General features: G+C 42.6%; 1 protein-coding gene across 1 annotated transcript in view; it reads left to right on the top strand.

The window, feature by feature from the left end:
- Positions 1-815: 815 nt before the first annotated feature.
- Positions 816-26,192, top strand: part of hcn4 (hyperpolarization activated cyclic nucleotide-gated potassium channel 4) — a 67,759-nt gene continuing 42,382 nt past the window's right edge. Inside the window, exons 1-2 of the mRNA XM_076752619.1 lie at positions 816-1,991; positions 18,338-18,761. Coding sequence (XP_076608734.1) covers positions 1,312-1,991; positions 18,338-18,761 — 1,104 coding nt within the window. The 5' untranslated portion in view covers positions 816-1,311. The remainder of the gene's footprint in view (positions 1,992-18,337; positions 18,762-26,192) is intronic.

The raw sequence follows: 26,192 nt of genomic DNA, 5'->3' as shown, positions 1-26,192 counted from the left end.
CTAATTAGATTTGCAGTGTGGCCATTGTGAATAAATGACATAAAGGCTCAGAATCCAGGCTGACAAAAGTACTTCCTTTTTCACATACATGCGGTAAATGATTAATTGCGTGGTGGGAAATGATGGGGCAGCTACACATCATTACTGTTGCTATTACAGAATTGTGTACTTTGAGCCATGCCATTAGAAGCAGTGCAGGAAAGGCAAGGGAACAAACAGTTGCAAAAAGGGGTTACTCATAAGATCATACATTTGTTATTCTCTTGACAATATGCTTTGTATTTGTTTATCGGTAAAAACAGGAAAAAAAAAACAAAAAAAAAACAGGCAATGTGTTGTGGCACCACAAAGATGTATTATATTATAAAACCATAATTGGACAAATCATATGAAATTCCAGTATGTACTTATTTATGTATTGGCATGTGAGAGATAAGTCGCATACCTACAAGTCTCACCTGTTTTATAAAACACCGTTTGCCAAATTATAGACAAGCCTATTAACAAACCTCAACTGTATTCGTGTGCGCAAATTACGCAGTGGATCAGGCTGATAATAGGAATGGCAAACAGGCGGTTCTTCCAAGTCGTGTCCACTGGAAGGCTGAACAATGGGTTTGCATCGCCTACCTGTAGCCTTAACTTAAGAGAACAGGAGAGCGTTTTAAGAATGGGAAGAGCATTCCCCTTTAAACAAGGTGGGCTGAGCTTATTTGCAGTTCTCGCTCCTATGGCAACCCAATAGATCAGCATCATGAATATTCACAATTCGCCAAAACGCACCATGACTATGGATCAGTGATGTCAGCGGTCCCTGGAATGCTCTACTGTATTTTGCATGATTGTGTCGCGTTATTTGATGGCAGCTGGCAAGACATCTGGTGAAAAGCGCATCCTGCGTCGTGCATGACCTTTCCCTCGTCTCCATATCACGGTCCGTCGGCACGTCCCTCACATGTCACGCTAAGGTGACTTTCAAGCAGTTTTTTCCACTTTTGCGCACAATGTCGGAACGGCACAAAGATGTACATCGGGGACGCAATGGCCAAGCGGACCGCCCAGGCTGTGCGTGAGGACATATGCAAACTGTCAGGTAGTCTAATTATGAAAAAGACTATCTCTCATCTGCTTCAGTAGAGCCACGGCGGTCCATGTCATGTGCAGCAGGCTTTCATGGATTCAGATTAGCTCCAGACTGATCGCTCTCACAAACAGATAGGGAGCGCGGGGCTGGTGGCAATAATCGTTAGCTCTCGTACAGCCTAACAATCTAGATTCATTGAATTTTCCCCACTGTGTCTCAATGTCATAATGGACAGGTTGCACTCCTCCATGCGTAAAAGGCTCTACAGTTTGCCACAGCACATTGGACAGAAAGCATCTATAATGGGCGAAGGAGAAGACGCAGACAAGGACACCCGGAGGAAGAGCATTAGGATGAAGCCTCTACCGTCACCGTCGCCGACCTCTGGGGGAAGCTGCAAAGGCATCGGGGAGACCAAAAGTGGGGAGTCTGTGATCATGGAGACGGACATAGGGAGACCGGTGAAGACCAGCTCAAATGGAGACTGCCGGAGATTTCGTGGCAGTCTCTCGTCCATCACAAGTCGGCATGTGCACGACTCTGACTCGGCGGAGGAGAGGCGCCTCATCACCGAGGGGGATGTCACCCCGAGCGAGGAGAGCCCCCCCGGAGCCATCGGTGATGGGCCGCCGGATCAAGGCGCGCAAGGGGCCAGCGGCGGCGGCCAGAAAGATTCCCCAGACCAGCAGTCAGGGTTTATAAAGTTGGATGGCATTGATCAAATTCTGCCGGACGACGAGAGATTATATCAAGCTGGGTTCATACACAGACAGTTTGGAGCAATGCTTCAACCAGGGGTCAACAAGTTCTCCCTGAGGATGTTTGGAAGTGAGAAGGCGGTTGAACGGGAACAAGAGCGGGTTAAATCCGCCGGATTTTGGATCATTCACCCGTACAGTGATTTCAGGTAAATTTACACATCTTATACTCAAGCTCTGCAAACAACAAAAGGTTTAGAGTGAAGCGTCACGTCGATGCCTCGCACAGGCCCAGATGTTTTCTCAGTGTGTGTTGATCATTTATGAGGGCATTCATCAGCTCAAGAGCAGCCCATTCATTGTTTCCTTCAGCCTGACAGCACCTTCATCACTTATCTCACTGCTTTGCGTTGAAAGATGACATTTGACCAAAGCCAAAATTATTATCAATTGCCTGTATTGTCTTGTAAAAGATCTTCCAATTTACTATTTAGTTTATAGATTCATCAGATTTTTCAGTGTCAGCAGAGGAATTATGTTCACGAGTTTCAAGGTATGTACATTTTACTCACGAGGCCTGTAGATACACTGTGTTGTGTTATGGAACAACCCACAGATAGCTCAACCTTTGCTAAATAGGCCAATTTACCTACCTTGTGCAAATGCTATCCATAGGATGCATAATTGAAGCCATTTAGAGGTTTCTTCTCCTTGATTTGAGGAAACTTGTGCACAGGGGCCATGGTTTCTCACTGATGAGGGTTAGTGATCGGGCCCTCACTTCACATTGTCGTTAAAGCTTTACATATTTATTTTATCCTCCTTTTTTACATGGTATTTTGGAAAGTAACGAGTTAAGGCCATTTGAGTTTAATTAATTTATACCAGTGATTATAGCACTAGGTCAATGTTGAAATGATCGACACATTTGGTGTCAGCATTTAATAGCATCGTCTACTCTAGTGACAGACTGCAGCCGCAAAGCTAAACAGGGAACATCCAGGAGCACTCTTGTGTCGGCCTACAGATTCCTCTCTGTTGTTAGTGCCCTTGACTTTGTTATTGGCCATATGCATCTGATTCACGGCCACATGGAGGCTCTTAACTGCCAAGCAAGGCTGGATTTAAGGTCCTTCATCCTCACTTTCTGGATTTTAGAAAGATGGTGATACATTGCTTTTAAACAAATGGTGATATGCAGCAGTTTAGCTATCTATGTGTATATGGACATTTTCAGCATCTCAGGTGGCCAATTTCTAAGAAGTGCTAGTCAGCAGTTTGTTTACACTTGTTGTTTATCACCAAAACAGCAATACTTTGGCTCACACTATACACTCTACACATTACACACACTGTAGCACACACAAGTGTATAGGATCTTGGCATTGTTGGATGGACCTCATACAATGATGTGGTTTTGATTGAAAAGTGCTCACAGAATTTGCTTCCTTCAACATGTCCAGTTAAATCAAATTACATTAAAAAAAACCTAATTTGATTTCTTCATTCTTCATTGTAAGTCGAGTAATGAACCTTTGTTTAGTTTTTTTTTTTCACATTTTCCTCTCATTTGAACGACTTCATTATGAGCTGTGTCAGCGTTGGCAGTTAGTTCACATCTACTACGTATCATTAAAACCGCGTGGAGACATTTGTGCCGCTGTTAAAGGATCTATAGAAAGATTGTCCTTGTCACACATACTGTATTTCTCCTTGTCTGTGACATTGAATGTTGCCTGCTGTTTCATTGGCTCTGACGGCGTAATTGTGTGTGATAAAGAAACTCACTTCCACCAAAAGTGTGTTTTTCTACCACATGAACAAGATACCTGACTTGACTGAGAGACATGTGAGTTGCAGTGTGAGTTGCTCACAGGCCCGGGTTGTCAGTGGAAAAGACTAAATAAGACTCTTCCTAGAATAGAAAACAGACACATTTGTCGGCCTGTTCATCCTGAGAGAAGCAGCACTGTGGTGGCTAGACTGGATGTTGTCTGCTGAATTTTGTTTTTAAGACTGACTCATACATCAGCTGTCTTAAATTGTCGTGAAAAAGTATTTCTTAATCGCGCAACTTTGCACGTGAGAACAGAAAGAGGGGAGATATGTGATTAACAATTCAGGTACAATGTCTGTCTCTGTGCAGTACTTTGCCAGTGTCTGCTCAGTCAAATCCTGTAAACAGGTGCAAACCTGTCTCAGGCATGTCAAGCATAATGCTGTTTGGGAATTATTTGCAGCTATTCTAAAACACCACGCTGATTAGCGATTCCTATTTCCACATCCACACACAGTTTAGACAGGTCATCATCAGCAAGTGAGACATGTATTCGACAGTTTGCCATTTTTGTGATGCTGCTCCCAGCTGGTTGCGATTCCTCTGACCCCCCCTGCTCTCTTACTCACAGTGTTAAATGTCATGGGGAAGGGTGATTTGGGGCTTGGGGAGACTGTCCTGATACCGAAAGGTCAGGGACTTGGCACCAGCCATCAGTTTTGAAGTGTCTTTGAGCAAGATGCTGAAACCGGGGCTCCGCACTGCACTTTCTCAGCGAGATGTTCTAAAATAAACAGATAAATGAACGTGCACTGAGAGAGAAGTGCTCCGAAAAATGAGGTTAGCCAGCCACTTGTTTGGGGTCTGAGGAAGGATACTTCATATTACCATAATTAAACATTTTGGCGATATGAGAGCAGTTTGCTTGTGATTTAATCACTCGCCACTATGATTACGTAACCACTCAACACTACAATTAAAACCACAGATGTGGCACTCAATCAGGAGGGTAAAAAATGAACCCGCGGTTCGGCTAGATTTTTGTACATTTCTCTGAGACAACATGAAAAAGACAAAGAAACTCCTTAATTCACATGTAGATTAAAGGATAATGAGTTATTACAGAAGGAGGTCGACGTGGATGGCACCTTTTTATCAGTATTTAAATGCTTCATGTCATATTTGAAACCCATCTCCCTGTGAGATGGAGAAATGCTATGTTATGTCAGTGAGTTAACACAGCATGCTGAGATGAGTTACAGCTACTATTTTATTTTTAATGAACTGAAGGAGAAACATGATGCTTCCTCCAAAATCAGGATCAGAGACAGGACAAGATGACTGTAATTAAAGTACACAAGGAGATGAGTGGGACCTTTTAATGGGCCTCGAGAAGAGAAGGGTCTCTGTGACTAAAAGTTTTATTCCCATGTCTGCATCAAAGCTTTGCCACTATAAGCTCAAATTAGAGTGTCACAAGAAATCACATAGTCATCACTGCGCCGGAATTCAGCAAAATCTCCTCTTGTCAAGTATTGTATAACGCTAAGAAGCAAGGGAGGAGAAATATCTTGCAAGGGAAAAAGACGGATTAAAAATGGCATCATAATCCAATCTACAGCCTCATTTCCAGATCCAAAGCTGAACAGCCTCCTTCGATTCTGAACAAGCCAGTGAGCAGATGTGGTCAGTTAACCGAGTGAGTGGCATCTACACCCCCGCTTTGCTACAAAATTCCTGATTCATATGGAGCCTTTTAAAGAAGGATGATGCCTACATTTCTTGACCGTAAAATATCTGTGGGGGGTTGATGGGATTGTTGAACATTATAATTGATGGTGAGATTACCGCCCCCCCCCCCCCCGCCCTGCTCCTCACTGGATGCTTCTGTTGGATATCTGTACAGCTCTGCCAGCTCCTCAAAATGTGACTTTACATTTCCTATTTAAAAGCTGCTGTAACCATAAACTGTGCTGAAAACCGTGGACGGTGTCCTTGGTCTAAATCTATAAACGTCATATAATGCTTATTGCCCCTTTTAAAGATAGAATATTTCAGTGCTTGACTGACAAAATGACACCCGTCTCACAGAATAGACCCTCTATCTTGGTATGATGAAAACCAGGTAATGATTTTTTTTTTTTTTTTCTACCTTGGAGTGGATTCTATCAATGCAACGGAGTTCTAGACAAATAGCGCCACACAATATTAGAATGCAGCCCTCTGATCGTCAAGTGCCTTTTAATTATCTTGTGATTTAGAGCCCTGAGGACACATCTGTTGGAAAGTCTCCCACATTTCCCTGGGGGGATAGAAAAGAAGATGTTGCACATAAGAACTTTCTTTTTGTACTGAAGGCTCTATTAATCTCCCTTTTTCCTTTAGAAGCGTGTTGCCAACACTATCAGAGAGGGGGGTCGACTGTCCTGCAGTTTCTGTCAATCAGTTAAATCCCTTTGCAACAGTCAGGCGAATCCTTCCGTCGCCTCTGCAAAGTCCACTCCTTTAAACAGCCTTTTATTTCTCCCGCACATCCAGTTCTGTTTCCCAGAAGACGCGTACCTAGACAGTGGCAAAAATAAATCCTCTGAATAGACATCTTACAATTTTGCTTCTGTTATTTTTTGCAGAGAATACATTAAAGAAAAGTAGAGCAGATGTAGTCACCGATGTGCACGTTAAGGTTGTGATGCAGTTAAAGGGAGCTTAGTTTGAGGCAAAGCGTTGACTAAATGAACTGTGTTCCTCAAGCCGTTTATGTTATCTATTCATTTAGCCAGTTTCTAATTGGATGTTTTCGTTCTCTTGCTAAAGTGAGTCATAGCATGTTTATTGTCCTCCATTCGTCCAAATAGATAGCACATCTTCTCACAATATGAGCATAACTATATTGACAATTAGACATTTTTATATCTATAAACAAGAAGGACAAGCTTTGCGCTTACCTGCACTTACACTGCCCTTGTCTTTTGTGGTAAATGTGGGAGAAATAAATCCCACGGCTGTCGTTGCCTCAATGAATTTTGAGATATTTGAATACTGCATGTCTTAGCTTTACAGTCCTTATCAAGCATTAGCTGCCACTCACAGCCACAGGCTTTTTGTTGAAGATACAGTACTCTTGCTGTACCGGAGTGTGTGCGCGTGCGTGTTCACGGGTGTATGGGATCAGATTAAATAACAACATTCTCCAGTTCAGTCAGGTTGATTACAGTTGATTTGAGAGTACGTTTTGCTATTGATTTGTTTGGGTCCTGCGGGGCCTCCAGCTTGCGATCGGTGGATTTATTGAAAAATGAGATGGAGAAACATAGACGGCTGCAGCGAGGGTGATTCCGCTTCTTGTGGCAGTGGCAGGACTCATAGTCTGGGTGAGAATTACACAAAAGTCAAGCTGAGGTGCTGGAGATGCAGTAGAGCAATGTAAAGGCTGCACATAAAGAGCCCCATTTAAACCGTTTTTCTTTTTGAATAAAAGATGCATGAATTGTGTCCAGACTGCAGAGTGTTAGTGTCCCCTCGTGGACCACGTCGTCTTTTTGTCTCAGCGTGCTAATCTGCATGGGAAGGTTGGAGGAAAAAGCCTTTTGACACTACATAGGATGAATGACACTCTATTCCTTTCGGTCTCCATTAAATAATTCCTCTTTTAATTTAGTGAGGGTAAAACATGGGGATTACAGATGGTTCTGGCTGGGCCTGAAAGTGGGGTAATCAAAATAGACTGCTGTGCTCATCCACGAATATTAGGAGCCAAGAGATTATTACAGCACAATTTATTTAATGGAGGGAGCCCAGGGAGGATGTGCACGGCCGGTGGGTGGAAGGTTGCCTGTCATAGTGGCAGAATGATTGAACGGTACCGTGTGACCTCGCCAGGCACACTTGTGTGGGAGTGTGAAATCAGCACACGTGATCACAAGAACAAAACAATGGCTTTTTTTTTTTTTTTTTTTTTTTTTTTAAAGGTGAGTGTCCCCTCGCCCCCTGATATGCCATTTAATTCAGCTTTATGTATTAGGCAGAGAGCTGAGTTTAACCTTGGCAAAGTGATGGTAATCTGGAGGTCAGATTATATTGATTGATTGGACATCATATACATTTTGAAAATGGGAAAGCCTGCAGGGAGCATTTTCTGTTAAGTGCCGCATGTCACCCAGCTGGAAATGCTTGATGTATTTTGGTCACCTGACAAATGTAATGTTGTCCTTCCCACGCCACCATCCTCTGCACTGCAACATCAATTTATAATCTCTCCAGGTGGATACGCAGCACTAGTCAGCCAAGAACCAGTCGCGAGTTTTTCCCCCTTTGAGCACATTTCAGTGTCAAATTTATTTCTCTTGCTGCTGGACAGATGTGATTATTGTCCCACTGACTAGAGGTAAATATGTCACTTTCACTTATCTCATCATTTCAGGGCAGTTGATGGAGAAAATCTATATTTGTTGACAAATTATTAGCCCATAGTCCAGTCACGTTTGAAGTGCCTTGTGTGTGACATGAGAGCAACCGAGACCTCCACTGACCTTTATGTATTCCTGTTGACACATTCTGCTTCTGGCTGTGCTACAGAATCACTTTAGCACCACTTCTTGTTTCGAGAAAGAGAAGAGTGCGCAAAAAATATATATAGATATACATAAAGAGTGCCTGCTCAGTCTGTACATGCAGGGGAGAAGTTGTACTGTATGCTTTCTTTTTTTGGCCTGTGGCGCAGTGACAGCTATTTCCAAACTGTGGCTCTGGTTATAAATCTCATTTTATACATTTAGTTTTAATTTCAATCTGACATGGAACTTGTAATCAGCGCTGGTCGAAAAAGCAATCAACATCAACACAGATTACGTAGGTGTAATCTTCCAATGATACCCAAGAGGGCATTCTTTACTCTGATTAGGGGCACTGCAGTGACTCAGCCTCCTGCATCATCACCTAATTGATAACCAGACTAACGAATGTTCTCTTTGGTATTTTTGCTTTCACTAACCCATGTGTGTGATGGCTGAAGAATTTATTGCTCACAGAAAATGAAAAATTTGAAAAACAAGATATCACTTGGTTGCCAGCAATCAAGAAAGCACAGCACGCTGCATTTTATGGGAATTGTCAGCATGGTGGGAATGAATAATTAAGATTGCCTGGGTTAAAATACCTCCTGTGTGCTATCAATTCTCTCTGATGTCTTCCATTCAGCGTCCAGGCACACTATTCACACAGAGACCTGGTGAAATACTGTTTGCAACTGCTTTTCTTTGCTTAGGAGCCAGATGGTGGGACTGTCTATTTTTAACAACGCTATGAGGGTCCAAAACACAAACACTCACATGTTAAGGCATCTCAGAACACCACTTTTTTTGACCTGAGACACAACATGTCCTGATATATAAAAGCCCATCTTTTCGCACCACATGCAGGTTAATTAATTGCGAACTAGATTTGAACTCTGATTCGTCTTTTGCCTGCAGAAAAGTGGTTTATTTTCCCCAAAACATTTCTAATGTTTCATGCATAGTCTTTATCATGCTTTAACCAAAACACACCTTCCCCTGTGTTGACCTCTGCGTGCACACTGCAGCCCTGGCCTGTTCATTCCTTCTCACACAGATTCTGCTATATCTAGTACAGGTTGACCTTTTCAGACCTCCCCGTGTCCCAGGTGGATTCTCACACACCCTGTCTCTCTGAAATTGGATTGCTTTTTTCCTGTCGGCCTAGATAGGAAATGGCCAAGATGTCAAACTGGCAGTGATATGCTGCTCCAGGGGGTGGACGCGATATGAGAAACACCATATTAAAAAGTATTTTATGTTTAATGTAAGAGACTCGTCATTAGAAAGACAGCTTCACACGCAAGTTCTATTACATTCAGAGCCAATTAGTAGAATGTGCCAGAAACAATGATCTGTTCCACCTGCAGGTGACTCAGGTGTCGTGTAACTGTGACAGTTATTCGTGCCAGGACTTTCAGTACATTTCATTCTTCTATTTTCAGCCTTTCTTAATTTTTTACTATCAAGTAAGATAGAAAATGCTATAAATGCGAAGAACAGACATAAATTAAACTAGAGCTGCAACGATTAATCAATTAGTTGTCAATTATTTAATGAATAAACAACAATTCTGATAAATGATTAACTGGTTTGAGTAATGTTTTTAAGAAAAAAAGTCAAAAACGTGAATATTTTCCGGTTTCTTTACTCCTCTATGAATATCTTTGGGTTGTGGACAAAACAAGACATTTGGTCTTTGAGCAACACCGATGGATCATATTGTGTTTAACATTAAAACATTAAAACTAAAAGTTTTGCTTAACAAAATTACAAAATCCAAGATAGATGTAGTTTATTGAACAACAAAAGTAGTTTTTTGTGGGTTTTGTGTTGCACATGTGAAGTGTTTTTTGCAGTCAAACAGAGTTCATTGCATTGAATATTTGACAAAACCTTCACTCAAGGTCCACTCACTGCACTATGTGAATACTATGTACTGTGCATCCCATGGTCTCCATCTGCCAATGGTCAGTTGCTGGTTCAGTTGTCACTTTATAATGTGTTAAAAAGTAGTTTCAGTCAACTGACCCATAACATAATAGCCAAAACAACTCTCAAATTTGCTGATGAAGACCATGAGATGGGTTGAAAATCCGACGTGAAGTGGGCCTTGAGTTATTTGGTCAAATTACAGTTCCCAAGGAATCGATAAGTACTTCAATATATCATGAAAAGCGAGCGTTCTACATATCTGATAACGATCCTTCACACAACCTGCCCATAACTCACCTGTGATTGCCATTAGTCCATCGCTAATGTCACTCTCTGCAGCCACCATTGTCGAACAGACATGGCAGGAGGATGGCATTTCCTTGGAGGACCTCTCCACGGCTTACTCTGTAAGAATGCAGAGAAGGCTGAAGTGCTTTGGAAACAGTGGGGTTTCCACTTAGAGAGGACCAGAGTCCAGTGTGCTGAATAAGGAACTCTGTGTGTGGCTGGCGTGATTCACAGGAAATGCTTACCTGGATCAATGTGTTTGGCCTGGCTGTGCCACACGCTGGGTGTCTAGAAGACTCAGACAAATGACTGGATTATGAGACATGGGGTGGTGAGAGACAGATTGTTCCCTCTCCTCTCTGTTAAGGGGGGGGGGGGGGGGGGGGGGGGAGTCCTGACTTATTTTCACCATCCCTATAGCCCATAGCATGTTTTCTCTTTTGGTCATACAAAGTTACCCCGTGCGTAATTGAAGAGGGAGGCAGCAGCAAAGTTGTTGTGTATAAATCTAATCCCTGGCCCTGTTTTGCATGTACAATCGAGAAATTATAGCGCTAACAAATAAACATGATAAATCCTGCCCTGTTTGGTTTAACAGTCAGATAAGCCGCCGCTTTTGCTTACTCACGCAGACCAGCAAAAATCAGATAAACCGCATCTCCTCTCCAATTTGATTTAATTTCATTTCATGCTTCGAGTGTCTTCTTAGTGAGGGTTTTCCATCAGCTTTTAAGCTGTATTAAGTTAGCTTTTATTTACCTGCATCTTTTTAATTTCCTCTTTGTGTAATGTTGCTTGAAACAACAGTGTGGAAAGAAAAGTGATGTGTGTACAGAACACCGTACCGACACCGATATCTCTTCATACACTCCCTCTCTTGGTTGTCGATGCACTTAAGCATTAATGTGCTGTACAGAATCTCATTTTCTCTCACTGTTTCCACATTTTCTCTCCCCACATTTTCTCTTTTCATGCCCCTTCCCTCCTTGTCGCCCTTTGACCTCAGATCGCCGTTTTCGGAGATGGATAGAAAAGGCTTTCATTGTGGCTGCTCCATTTGCTGATTGCAGCTCCTGAGGTGGTGAAGATAATGGCCCAGCACTGGTGCAGGCCAGAGCAAGGGCATGAGGTGACGGTGTACAGTGTGACCAGCTCCTGGTATTATAGACAGCACATTATCTTAGCACTTCATCTATGTTAAGAGAAAGCCCATCTCTTCTCTCTGGCTCTCTCCTGTCCAACAGAGAAGCGAGCTGGTGGCTGGGGGGGGGGGGGGGGGGGGGGGGGGGGGGGGGGGGGTCGTGTTCGGTGGGAGACACTGGCCAGTTTTCCTCTGTCACACTCTGTGGCTGGTTGACAGGGGACTCCTTTGACATGACCCTGAGGACCTTAGTGGGAGATAACAAGGCATCATGATAAAACACAGGCGCAATTAGTGGCAGGATGACTGTCCAGTGCAGATACTGGCATATGCTAGTAGGATAAGTGCGTGCTGGCAAGCTTTCTGTCCTCTCCGTGTCTTCTACTGTACAGCCCTGCCACTCACTGCCGCTCTGTTTTTTCCCCACAGAGGACATATTTATTTGCTGACTGCACGATGTCCGTGTATAGCTTTTGTTCCTCTGAGCAGATAGGTAGCAGATTGCACTCTGGGAAACTGTGAAGGACTCTACAGGACAAGGACAGGGATACTGAGCAGTCACTTGTGGCGCCAGGCAGAGCCTCTCCAGAAATGGGACAGGAGACTTCAGAGCATTCTTCTCAGTGGGCTCCCTGATTACATCTGGTCAGTTTGCAAAGTGGCCCTGGTGATTCATGATTTAGCCAGAGCTCTTAAGTGCATACTTCAGAGCTATTCAAACATCAGAGCAAGTTTAGGCTGGGCTTATTTCAATGAGTGTATCTGGGGCATATTCTTCAGTGTCTGGGACTGACGCTGCGGCATTTAGAGAGTTCCACTGAGATGGTTAGCCTGGTTCCACACCTCTGAATCACTGCCCGCATCCACAATTTTGAATGAAGTTGAAGCAAAAGGAAACAAGCGATTCAGTGATCCTCACACATCTGAATGGTTTAGATCTCCTTTAAAGCAATAATAGAGGATCATCACTGAAGGAATGTGCCAGGTTTTTTTTGTTTTGTTTTTTGTAAATACTCTGATCGAGTGAGAGGACTTGCAGCAATGACGTGTCTTTATGTTTTGTCAGTGCTTACCTTTAAAGGGTCAGACCTCTATCTGTTAGAAAATGTTCTACTGCAGCCGATTTGACATTGTCTTCAGCATTGTCTTTCTCGAGGCTGTGTTGAATAACAGTCCTAGACAGAGCTTTAGAGGTGAACGAATTATCATACTCTGTACCCTTACCTTGATGTCCTACCATAGAACTACTTGTAATCTTATTTATGGATCTCTTTCAGCAGTGTTGACTCAGGTTGACTCCTTTCAGTTGATTTTGCTTCTCCTCTCCCCTCTGTAGGTATTTAGTAAATCCCTCTGTTTTCTCGTAGCCTAAAGTTGGGGAGATTTGCCTCTCCCTCTGATGAAATCTTCTTAGCCTTGGTTTGATAAAGCAGTGTGCCTCACCTAAATATAGCCACCTGCGACTGCACAGCCCCAGTGTCAGTGATGTGCTTGCAGTGTGCCTGCTGGCGGTGCTCAGCAAAGACAGCGCCGTTATGACAGTTCATTGGAGCGGGTGACAACAAAAATAGGATTAACCCTTTTAACCTGATTTTTTTCTCTCTTAGACACTTAAGTCTTGCTGTGTTTGCCAACCGGCTTGTTTAATGCCAATGGGCTGCTCTTTTATGGGCAATACGCGGGCATTTTTTTTTGTCGTTACAGATGTTCTCCCGTTAAGTGTGACAAGCTTTATCATAGACTGCCTCTCCCTGTGGCTAAGTGTAGCTTATGTAAAATGAAGTGATTTTTTTTCCCCTCTCAAGAGCATTTCATGCTTAATTTTCATTCAATCCTCCTCATTCATTCATTCAAAAATGCCAATGGACTTAATGAGGCTGTTGCTCTGTCAGTTATCATTTGAGTTTAATTGAGATCTGGCTCAGTGAAACTGATGCTACAACAGCTATTTGCAGATAAAATGCAGCTACATGTGAACTTAGATTCATACAGGAACACCAAATGCATTTAGGTATAGAAGTCAGTTTTAGGAGAGGAAACGTGGGAACTGTGTATAGGCAGTCCAAAATGAAACAGGGTGTTTGTGCTATTGATATTTAATGTAATATGAGCCAGAATTCTCAGGCATATTGTGAGTCAGTACTTCTGAGCAGGACCCCTGATAACACAACCAAATCTTCAGAGAGAAAATGGGAGCAAACACACACACACACACACACACACACACACACACACACACACACACACACACACACACATAAATGAATTATTCAAAAGGGAAACTGCTTTTTCATGCAACAGCAGATAAATTTCAATCATTTAATCAGCCCAAATCACATTTACAGTGCACACAAAGTTGGCTGGTGCCCTCGTGGAAGTGTAGTCTGGGAGCACCCACTGTTCTTCTGCTGTTCCCATTCAGTCAGTGTGGTGCAGAATAAAAGGAGGCACTGTTAACTGCTGTCTGCCACTTGTACCTGACATGACAGATGATCTGCTTGCATGCTATGCCATCAGTCTCCCAGCATGGTAGCCAGCAGATCGGCATCTCTACAAGGGTAAAGTAAACAAGTGCACACATGTGTGCGTGCACAAATGCATACACTACCCGTGTATGCCAGACTATACGTACTCCATTCTGGTCTGGTCAATTTACATATAGGCCACTCTGAGAGGTAAGTGTGTGTCCATCTTGGACTGTTTGTGGCTGCTCTCACAGTCCCTTTCAGGTAGCCTGGCTGGCAGGGTGAGCAGAATGAGAGAGGCTTATCATGTAGTCAGATGCACTCTGAGGGTGACAACATGTTCCTGCTGTCCCTGGTCACCCCACCGGAGAGCGGAGTGGGCTGTGGCTCTGTCCCCACAGACAGCAAAATGTCAGGGCTCCCTTCATCAGTGCATTATACTCTCAGCACCACAACAAGTTAGGTGTGAGCTATTCTGCTGCTTCTTTTTATGCAGTGTCTCCAGTGTTTCTCTGCTTTGCTGGGCCTCATTTATAAAAGTGTGTACCACCGCATTGGCCTGTACTGTTACTTCAGCTCAGTTCAGTTTTTTTTGTTTGTTTGTTTGATTTTGGTTCACCTTCAAGCAGTCTACCATTTACTTTGTTGTCATGCGGACAGCTCTGACGTTCCCCAGCGATCATGTAATTGTATGGACACACACACAAGCTCTGGCCATGTTTTTTATGTGTTCAGAGTCTTGTATGTTTTTATCATATTTTTTATCTGATGTATTTTGTTTCCTGCAAAGCACTTGCACTGTCACATGCCAAAAAAAGAAAAAGGATAAATCCTTATATTTGTTTCAAGTGAGATGTTTTTCACTCACCAAACACCTGGGAACATCACCTTCATTTCATCACTGCTGGGTTGCTGAATTTCTCTTTTTCGTTTTATGTCTAGACAGGTGGTATACCACCACACAGTGTAAGCCTGTGATTTGGGATGCACACAGAGATATGGGATTGTTTAATGCCTTTGAAATGTCCGACTAACATCCCGCTCTTTCCCAACTGTATTTATAGAACAATGTTCTTCTATGTCAGGGTCCCAGTGCATAATAAAACACAGTAAATGGATCCCTGCTATGTTTAGGTGGCCTGACCTCCATTAGGAGCCAACCGCAAGAGTGAAAAGGAGAAATCATGAGCAGTTACTCTGCACATGCATGCACGCACACACGCACAAACATGTGCATGTAAAACCGCAGTCTACACAGCACTACACAGGGAATCCTACACAGCTCTTTGAGATTCTGTATACTGAGATATTCTCTTTTCCCATGATATTGCAGTGGGTCAATCGGTGTCCTCAAACTCTATCCAACTATTGGTCATACAGTCATGGACGAAAGTATTGGCACCCCTCTGGAAGTGTTGGTTTCCTAGTAAAAGTCGCACACTTTTGGAGGTTTTTTGATAAAATAACCAAACCAGGATCATTTCAATAAGTTAACACAACTAAAACAACAATTGGTTTCCCCAAATTAAAGACAAAATACAACCAAAATGCTGCGGGAAATGAAAACTGCATGGTCAAAAGTATTGGCACCCCTTCACAACAGTTGTCTTTTGTACTGATAAAAGCACATTTCTCATTGTTAGAATCTTGGATACAAAAACACTGACATTGTCCTTTAAATGTGAAAAGGAGTATTATTCTATGTGCGTGGATACAAAGAGCTAAACGAAGGCAAGAATTTCAGTTATTACAGTTGCTTAAAGAAGCAAATAACTTATTTATTTGCTGCCAGACCCTGTCAAGTGCAGGGAGCACACTTTTATCCTATTAGTAAGCGGTGTAGCTTATACCAATGCACAGGCTATCAAGCATTTGTAATGTTAGAGAACATGGCAACATGAAGAACAAATGTCATTACCTATGTTTGCATTTCTTCCTTTGAAGTTTTTCTCGTCCTCTCGGGCTTTCAGTCTTAACATGAGCAAACACAGTAGTGGCAAGGTCTTTCTAAATATAACTGCACTTGACAACAAGCTGGAACAGTAGATACCCTTTTACTTTGAAGAATTCCAATTACTGTCACTGTTCCTTAGTGTGTGGATGTGTGTGTGTGTGTGTGTGCGTGCTGTATATTTATGTATGCATGTGCAAGTGTGATATGCTCTTCTAAACTCTAAGTGTCAAGTGTCTGCTACAGAGTAGCCGCTACGTATGTAGTTTTGCTGTATTTTGCAGTAATTATTTATTGAAAGTGACGTGACCTCTTGTCTCCAAAGGCAACCATGACAAAGAGTAACAAGGAGAGGACAGCGCTGGCCATAACTGATGTCCTTTGTTTTGTCTCCTTTATGTATCAGTAATGGAGTTTAGTCATGCTGACAGAAAGAAAAAGAAATAAATATTAGCTGTGACCAAGTCTTCACCATTTAAAGGACAAAGTTCACAATTTCTTTTACAGCAATGCGGAACACCAGTGACTGTGATGGCTTCATCACAAGCATGTCTCAAAAGACGTTTCAAGGGAAAAGGCCATTTTAGATCTAATTAATGATCAATGAAATGGTAACCTTACAGCATTAAAAAAAAAAAGCAAACACAGGGAAGAAAAAAACCCAAAACAAGACGGCCTGGAAAATCTTAAAGGGAAAAATGGAAGACACCCGATGTGTGCCAGGTTATTTTTACCTGTAGGTCTTTGCTGTGTGAGGCAGGAAATATCTACCAAAATGTAAATGTTTACTCAACTTGACTCGGAGCAGAGGTCTTTATTTACTCAGTTATTTACTTCAGCACACTGTGAATCAAGCATGAAATCTATAGACGTCAGCTGCAAAAAGGAAAGTGAAAGAGCAGTAATTATTTTCTGTAGTCTAACCAGCTTGCAGTAACATGCGTCTCCTCCCTGCTTATGCATGTAGTATTTTTTCTTCCAGATTTGTTATGGCCCCACTCTTGAAATTGGTTTTGCACAGAGGCAGATTTTTGTGGCCCAGTTAAAGGTGAGTGGGTAAATCATCCAAGCTCACTGGGCCAGAGCACAATGCCGAACCCCGTCATAGTGCAATCTATAGAGTATCCAGGATATATCACCCTCAACACAAAAGAGCCAACCTGGATTCAATTACCAAGGCAGCAGAGAGTGCAATTTATATCCAAACGCTCAGGCCTGGAAGATGGACGAGGTCACAGTACAGTTTGTAATTAACAGTTAACCCTCATTGACCTTTGAGTTGTGATTTACAGTCCAAACCCAAATAGCTCTCATGTCAAGCTGCCTTCCAGCATGGTGGGCAGGTTGCTTACGTATATATATAGTTTATTACGCTATCATTACGCCCTGTGTGTGTAAGCCTGCTTCCATCACACATGCACAACACCCAGAGGTACCTGAGGTTAAAAGAGACTTGTGATGAGACACCGTGTGAGTTACATCAGTGATTGCTCATACTGAAAAACAACACATCAGTCCGTAAATGTGTGGCCAGATAGATGATTCATGTTTATATTTGTCTGCAATGTTTGCCAAGCAGCGTATGTGTGGGTCAGTGTAGGCCATTTAAAAAAAAGCAACAAATATCAACAAAGAGATACGATTGATATTAAGATATTGAGATATTGATCCTCATCACGGAAAATGTAATTGAAAGCAATGAATACGCACATAAAGACTTGAATAACATTAAAACAAACTTGGGAATTTTGAGTTCAATTAATTATGTGTACATGTCATAAACAGTGAACACAAGTAATTAATTTAACATATATATGAGATCAGTCTGCAATATATATGAATGTATAAATTATTGACAACATCACAAGTGAACATATAAGCAACATTACTACATCTGATCGGCCTTGTTCCACAGCAGACATTGAACTTGTCGCTGTAGGAAAAGCACAGGTGTTACTAAACAATGGCTCAGTTCTGCTCAGGTGTCTGAGCCATGACAGACGACAGCGTAACAGTGAGCCAGCGTGCACAACTCCAGCACCCTGACGCTGAAGTGGCGAACAGGAATTCAGCTGTCATTTGTTTTGTTGTTACACTTTTGCTAATGTGACGTGTCTTCTAGGAAAAAGGCCTTAACTACAGATGTTTCACATAAACCTCACAATGATACATTTCTCTATTAATATCAAGAAATTAATTTATTTCTTTTTGTGTGACAAACCCAAGAGTGTGAATTACAGAGAATAGATGATATATCTGTCTATGTTTATCTCTATTTGTTGGATGACCATGATAGACAGAGTGTGTATGCTTTAGAGAAGGTCCTTGTTTAGTTTCTGGTGCATCTTATTTTTAAAACCTTGAAAAAATGGCAGCTTTGACAAAGAAGAATAATGCTACCCACTAAACATCTCATCTCTGCCTTTCTCCATTTCTCTCTCCAACAAGGTTTTACTGGGATTTGACCATGCTGCTGCTGATGGTGGGCAACCTCATCATCATCCCCGTGGGCATCACGTTCTTCAAGGACGAGCACACGCCCCCCTGGATCGTGTTCAACGTGGTCTCCGACACCTTCTTCCTCATGGACCTGGTCCTCAACTTCAGGACGGGCATCGTCAAGGAGGACAACACAGAGATCATCCTGGATCCGCAGCAGATCAAGATCAAGTACTTGCGGAGTTGGTTTGTGGTGGACTTCATCTCCTCCATCCCCGTGGACTACATCTTCCTCATCGTGGAGACACGCATTGACTCAGATTTCTACAAGACGGCGCGCGCCTTGCGGATTGTCCGCTTCACAAAGATCCTAAGCTTGCTGCGACTCCTGCGCCTCTCTAGACTCATTCGCTACATCCACCAATGGGAAGAGGTAGGAAGGTGCACCTTTGTGTGTTTACTGTATGTGTATGTTTGTGCTGAATGTTGCCCACTTTCCTGTATGATGTGTACGATGCATGCTATTTCGGGTTGTCCTTGGCAAACTGGATTCCCTGGATGTTGACAAAACGAATTCACACAGAGAGAAAAGGACGGAGATGAGGAGACAGGGAGAATACCAAGGAAATCTCAGTGATTGACAGTCATATAAGCGTCCCATTTGATGATGCTAGTCAAACACAGGGCTTTACTTCCTAAATCCAATTATAATCTAAATGATATTCCCATGCTGGGGAGCTACTGCAAGTATGTTGGCAGATCTCCGTACCTTCCCCTTTCCCCTGAGGAGGAAATATAGATAGATGCTGCTTCTGATTACATCCACCCTTGAAAGGAGCGAAGAGGCTCTTTTGCCGTACCCCAGTCACCAATAAGTTGATGAAGCAGGGATGTTGATTAGCAGTTTCTCTCTGTGTATCCATCTAGCTAGCAGTGGGACCGCGGAGCCCAGAGAGGCAGTGCTGCAATACGGGCATGATTATAATTGCGGCAATAATTAGAAAAGTTTCCATTGCTCTCACTGGATGGATCTTGTTGTTTAGTCTCAGAGGTAAAAGGTGCAAAGTGAAGCATCAGAGTCTCAGCGTGGAGTCAACAAGAAGGCACTCCACTAGAGGGTAATATGGGACAGCCAGGGCTGCTCCGGTGGGTCAGTCATAGAAAAAGAGAGAGCACTGGATAATTTAATGAATGCGATCGTAGGTCATAGGACTTCCTCTTCATAATAAACTGCTGTTTGTCATTTCACATATCTTCCCTAAAAGTGACCTGAGCTCCTGACAAGCATGTATTTCTGTGGGGTGCTGGCAGTGCAGAGTGGAGGCTTTAGTTCAGGGTTTAGTGTCTGCAGGCCCAGATGGATTTCACACTTCATGTCTATACATCTCATAGCACACTGGAATACGACTGGTTCCCACAGTATTGAACTGTGTTGTGTGTTTATTACCCAGTAATGACTTTTGTGTTCAAATTACTTCAGTTTCTTTTCCTATCCAGCCTCAGTTTTGAAATTTATAGTATTTAATGGGACCTTCTGCATGATTACTATAGAAAAAACATTGAAAGGTCTGTTTCACTCTACATAGAAACTGTAAAGGCACGTAGAGTAGCCCTGCTCCATGGCAGTGAGTAGGAAAATGCATTAATTATGTTTTGCTGCAGCTCCATCCCAAAGAGCTTCATTTGGTTTCAGTGTTACTGAGGGAAGACGCTGTTTACTCTTCATAAAAACAATCACAGTCAACAAAATATAATAATAATTCCAGTGTGAATCTCCGGTTATGTGTCTCTCTTTGTGGCGCCACTGATTGAAGTCCTTTAATTTTTTCCATGAAAGGCACACAAGCGCGCATCACTTTTGTTCTTATGGACAAATACAAGCAAACTTTAGAATGATGAAAGAGTAAGGAACGTTTTCAGAAGTGAGGTCCTTGGCGCAGCTGTGTTGTGCTTTGAATTAGACTATTTTAGAAAATGCACAGTGGACTGCTCAAGGTCACACAAACAGTACATGGTAATTTTCTTCTACAGTGAACTCTTACCTTTATTTCATATTCACACGCTAACAACACTGTATTGATTCATTATTTAGCCTCTTTCAGTTAGTTGTGGGTGTGTTCACCTGAGCACATGACGTATATGGACAGTTGAAAAGGTTGAATAGCAAGCTGATTGCCAGTCATGCATCCCCAGACCGGCCCGTGGGTATTCTGAAAAGTTCCTGGTTTTTCAAATATTCAGCTGGCACTCTGGGCAGAACAGTGTATATAAGTGTGGTGACATTAATCATGCAGGGCCTCTGTGATGCCATTTCAATGAGAGGAAAAGTTCAAATGAATCACTGGGGGAGACTCCCTTTGCCACCCTGTGCCTCCACGAATGCCTGCTGCTGTACTTCTGAGCCCAAAATGAAGGCAGGGATACATCCAGTTGAGGCCAGCCTTCATTTGAATAGAGTGGACACGCTGACAGTGAGCTGTCACAGTCTGTGCAATAAGGCAACAAAGGAAGGAGAGGAGCGAGGAGGACATGATGGGAGGAAATGAAAGGAAGGGAAAGAAAGACAGAGAGCAGCATCACCTGCTGAACGAGCTCATAGCGTCTAAAAACCACCAAAACAATACGACAAATAAAGGAGACAATACACTCTGAGAGCCAGCTGCCATTTACATGTTTTATGTCTGTGTGCGTGTGTGTGTGCGTGCGTGCGTGAGCTTTGCTGATGAATGCTAGCTAGGCAGACAGAGTGAAAGGCCAGCTTTGCCTCAGCGCCAAAGTACTCCAGATGCAACCTCACAGAAATGTCATCTGTCACTGCAGAATAACTTGTCGCAGAGATCTCACCACCTGACTGACTTTTTGACTTTTCCTATTGACAGCTACACTTCAGACAACGTGTGTAAGTCTCATCGCCATTTGAGTGTTTTGGGAACACTTCACACTGACCTTGCTTTGGTCTGTTCACCTGCGTATTGTGCTTATGAGAGGAATCGAAGCGACACAGTAACTCTGTGGTGACGCTTTCATACTTTTATGCTAAGCTCACCTACAATTAATATCTTGCACAGTGAAAAATAAAACAGCTATAAAAAAGTTATTATTCCCTCTGGTTTTCACAGCACATTCTCGCAAGATCCTTGTGATCCATGACACAGTGCAATTTTTAGCCCCGTAACACCACTGAATGCCACTGAGCATCGCTTGCCACTCTAAATATGGCGCCCAGATGAGGTGCACTCCTCTGATACGGCAGAAGCTGCGGACCTGTGATGTCCTGATGTCCTCCGAAAGGCGAAGCTGATTTGTTTTACCCCTATTTTACAAGTATCTGCGAGCTATAAATACCCCTGCACGAATTCATTTGGTTTATTATTGTTTGAGTTTCATTTCCTCCCCAGTAAGAAGTCACACAGAGGACACTTCTTCCGGGAAGCGTTGAATACAGCTCAGTGAACTGTGCTGCGTGGTTTAATGCCTCGTAGAGTGATACTGTTGGGAGCAAATTTTAAAATTAGAATCTTTTCTCATGTGCTCGCTGCAGTGAATAAAGCTTTTTAGGAATTCAGGACAAGACAAAGGAATGTAACACGTGTTACTGAAGAGATGGAGGAGCAATATGTTACAGTTGAGCATTTCAAGACTGTGTCTGTTCTGAAGTTGTCAAAAATAGATTCACACAGTAGAACATGGACACCAGGCACAAACCTTTGTCAAAAGGTCACTAAGCTAATCATTTGCTGCATCACACCAAAAATGACACCCATGTGATCTGCACATTCACAGCAATAGGCCAATTCAACAAGTCCTAAATCTGTTTCATAATCCTTCAGGGACAGTGCAGTAAGCCCCAAACATAGCATCATCCTCGGTCACTGCGCCAGTGTTTTATAGGTGAAATAACAACGTGTCCAAAAGACATAAAAGCGCAGGTTCTACTTCCTATGTTTAGATTGCACTTAGCTTTGGTTTTATGAAACTGCCTTACGAATCAAGAAAGTAGGTCATAATCAGACATGCACATACATACGCAGTGGCACACATTTAATCGTAGAGGGCATTGCCATCAATTTACATGTCCGTTCATTGTAAAACATGTATGTATGTGCATGTGGCGCGTGTTCCTGCCTGACTATGTGAATGCTCTGGCTGGCTTTGTTGACATGAACTGTAATTGCATGTCCTTAGTAGAGCATACTGTGCTGCAGCGGTAGCCTGAAGCTCAGACATGTTTTCACATAACCACAAATTGCTGAAGTGTCCTTGAGCGTGATGCTTGACCCCCAAACTGCTCCGGTGGGGATTCACAAAAGACAACAGAGGGGATTGTGGGTCAAAGCAGAATCAAACATACAACAGCTCAGTGTTATGGTTTTTTGAGTATTGCTGCAGTAGTAATAAATAACTCACTCCACTGTGTTTATCGTAAAGCTTTAGTTACTAGTTGCTTCACAGATTATTCATTCCAAATATAATCAATAAATAAATTATCATGTGTTATTATACATTAAATTATCCAGCAGTGCTTAAAATAATTAGCATTAGCTCCACCTTTACCAGCTCCAAATTGATCTGCACATTAATGCATCAATAATTATTCAATGATATGTTATATTCTCAAATCAGCCTAATGAGTACTTTTACTTTTGGTACTTCAAGTATGTTTTTTTTATATTACTTTTAAAGAAGTAAATTTTTTAATATAAGTCTTTTAGTTTTAGCAGAATATTTCTGCACTGTGGTATTGATACTTTTACTTATGCTCGGATCAGACAGCACAGTATTTTTAATGGTCACCGTGTCTAACGCTCACAGTGCCATAGTCTTGGCTTCACCTATGACGCCAACCAATCACTGCACGTCTTACTTCACTATTATTCACGAGTTCAGATATTATCAGGGAGGCGGGTGAAGCAACTGTCAGCCATGGTGACAGAAGCATTGTGTGTGATGCTGGCAGTCAAAGAAGAGAGAGAACAAACAGCTGTGGATGCGCTCCTGGGTCACACGTGGAGAGGACAGTATGGACAACGAAATTTACTTCCGTTGTGTTGTCCCACCTGATAGCATCAACCTCAGCATCCCTCCTCCTCCTCTTTGCCATGTTTGTGAGCTGACTGTGCTCTGGAGAGGGCGTGTGATCGGTCAACGTTAAGGAACACGTCATGGGAGATGTCACACGCGGCGTGTCAAGACAGAAACGTCTGACATGCGAGACTTTTCACCAGGGTGTTGTGGGATGTCACGGATGCTGCACAGCATGTTGTTTAGCATGTCAGACTACACTGCTATAAAAGCCTGATTGTCTCATAATCTCAAACAGGAGAATTATTTTATCTTATTTCCCTGATAAACCCCTTTGTATAGTAATGCACTGTTCATAAACTAGGACTGAAAAAGAATATATGAATTTTATACAATTCTTCCTGACCCCCTCTGAAGTTTGGGATGTAACGTTCGCTGTCCGAACAGTAAAAGGCCTGTTCGTGAAATAACGTCAAGTCCGTTGTACCAGTGTGTCTTCACAGTAACATCCTCACAGTTTGGGAAGGGAAAAAGAAACATTCCTCAAAATGCTCTTAGGACATTTCAGCGAGCAAAGTGATGTCTGAAACTGTAATCATATCATCTTCACCTCCTCAAACACCACTGCTATCCCTCTGCATAACTAAAGCGATGCCCCGATCCCCCACCAGCTCGCAAATCTCCCTCTTCCACGTCCTTTTTACCACAGCTGTCATAAATTAGCTCTGATTGCTTCCATTTCCTCTCCAAACACTCCAGATTTAAGGGTGTTTTTTTCACAACTGCCATGTTGACAGAATGTTGTTTACAAACAAGGAGGTTTTGGTGGTGGTGGCTACATGCCAGTGGTAACACCGTGGAGCACGGTGACGTTCAGCACGGTGTGCGGATATCCATCACACACATACGCACACACGCGCACGCACGGAGCAGACTGCCGTTACAGCGTCTCCCCTGTCTCCCTCTTGTCAGCTTCCTCTTGTCACTTTTCATCTAGATAAAAATAAGACTGTGGCCGGATATTCTCCTCATTGGAGTTGTCTCCTGTTGACGAACCAGTGACTTGGATGAGATTAGTCATCCTGTTAAATCAGATTCAAGGCAGTGCGCTAATGACTAAGCTCGGAGGGCTTCCTTCCATCGTGCCTGATGCCTGCAACATAACTGTCTCCACTGGCCGACCCAGTAAATGTTGCTTATAGCATGGATGGAGATGAATGTATGAGACAAGAGCTGAGGCCTTTACTGAAGGGAGGGGGTGTCTGAAAGACATAGAAGGGGACATTTTATGGTAAGGTGAGTGGTGAAAAGACTATCCCACACCACCTATGTTTACTTATTACAAGGCAGAACGCCTATCTCTATTAATACTGGCATCTTGGATTGTTAAGATTTATGACTCTACCCACTGACGTGACTGTGTGTGATGCGGTTTGAGAGCGACAAAACAAAATGCTCTGTTAGAAGTTAGTCATGTGGCTGCCCCTTGGGCCCAGAGAGGGAGCGAGGCGCTTTCCACCCAGTGAATCTATACAAAAATATTTAGATAAGGTTAATCAGCTGATCAGCCCCCCACTCACTGACCCATTACCTAGGCCAAGGAATGGTCTCTCAGAGATAAGAAAAGCAGGAAGAATAGATTTAATGGGCTATTATTGAGTGCACAATGAGGCTTGCCGCTGACAGTGACAGGTCCTCAACGCTCTGAATAAGCCTCATGTGATATCAATACCCGTGGTGGATTTGCTTAAAAAACTATTACACAGAAATTTGTAATCCTGCACAAACCCAATGGCACATCTTGGTAGGGAGCAAAGTGAGAGTGGTTTTTGTGATCCGAGCCCTGCAGGCCTGTTCAGACAGATGATGGAAGGGTGTTCCCAGCGGTCCACTCCCAGGCCTACTTCTCATTCTCCACGTGTGCTTTGTCCACCATGACAGCATGCATGAGCGTGACATTTTGGTCCAAGGCATTTATAGTGAGAAATCTAACCCCTGCCCCCATCAGTGTGGATGATTTCGTTGATAAACCTCATTACTCATCACAGGGAAATCATGTCTTGCCCAAACACAGGAGGATGCAGCATGTGGCTCTCTAAATCTAGCAAATGTACTAGATGCAGTACAAAATTGGCACTATTTATAGAAAAAAGACAATGACATGAATAATAATAAAAAAATGTTTCTTTGTATTTAGAAATGGTTGAGTTAAAATGTATGAAGCTAAAAGTCAGCAACAGTTGTTAAAATCGATCTTTTTATGTTGCCTCTGTGTTTTAAACTGATCAATGAGATTCAGCTCATACTGTCACAGTTAGATTTTAAACCATATCTTTGTAGTACAAACTGACAATGACTGGAAACAGTGAGCTCCACTGTGTACGAGTGCTGAATCCTCAGAACCAGAAAGATGATTATCACTAAATGACAGCGTTATTTATTATTTAATGCAATAATACATTATTTAATTCGGGAGCTGTCCAGTTGATGATTTTTGCCCTCTGTGTTGCTAATTATTAAATAAGTGTTGCAGAAATAGAGTTTTTACAATTAAATTTAATCATTACATGAATTATGCAAAACCAATTAAAGTAAATCAAGCAACTTTTTTTTTTAATAGAGAACAATTACTTCAAGAGCGAATGGCCGAGATTTGAGGTAAAACAGGACACGTGCTGAGGTTCAGTCAGCAAAATGGCATCATAAAAACAGTAAGAATGAAGAATTTTGTTTTCTCTTATGTGTCGAGACGCTGCCGTGCCAAACATTCATCATCATTAGCGGCGCGAGCAGCAAACACCAGATGCCTGGGTATATTGCTACGTGGACTGTGTCTGGACAG

This window comes from Chaetodon auriga, chromosome 1 (genome assembly GCF_051107435.1).
Source record: "Chaetodon auriga isolate fChaAug3 chromosome 1, fChaAug3.hap1, whole genome shotgun sequence".
In the NCBI taxonomy this organism is placed as follows: Eukaryota; Metazoa; Chordata; class Actinopteri; order Chaetodontiformes; family Chaetodontidae; genus Chaetodon; species Chaetodon auriga.
The sequence above is the reverse complement of the archived record's forward strand: the minus strand, read 5'-3'. Positions and strand labels throughout refer to the sequence as shown.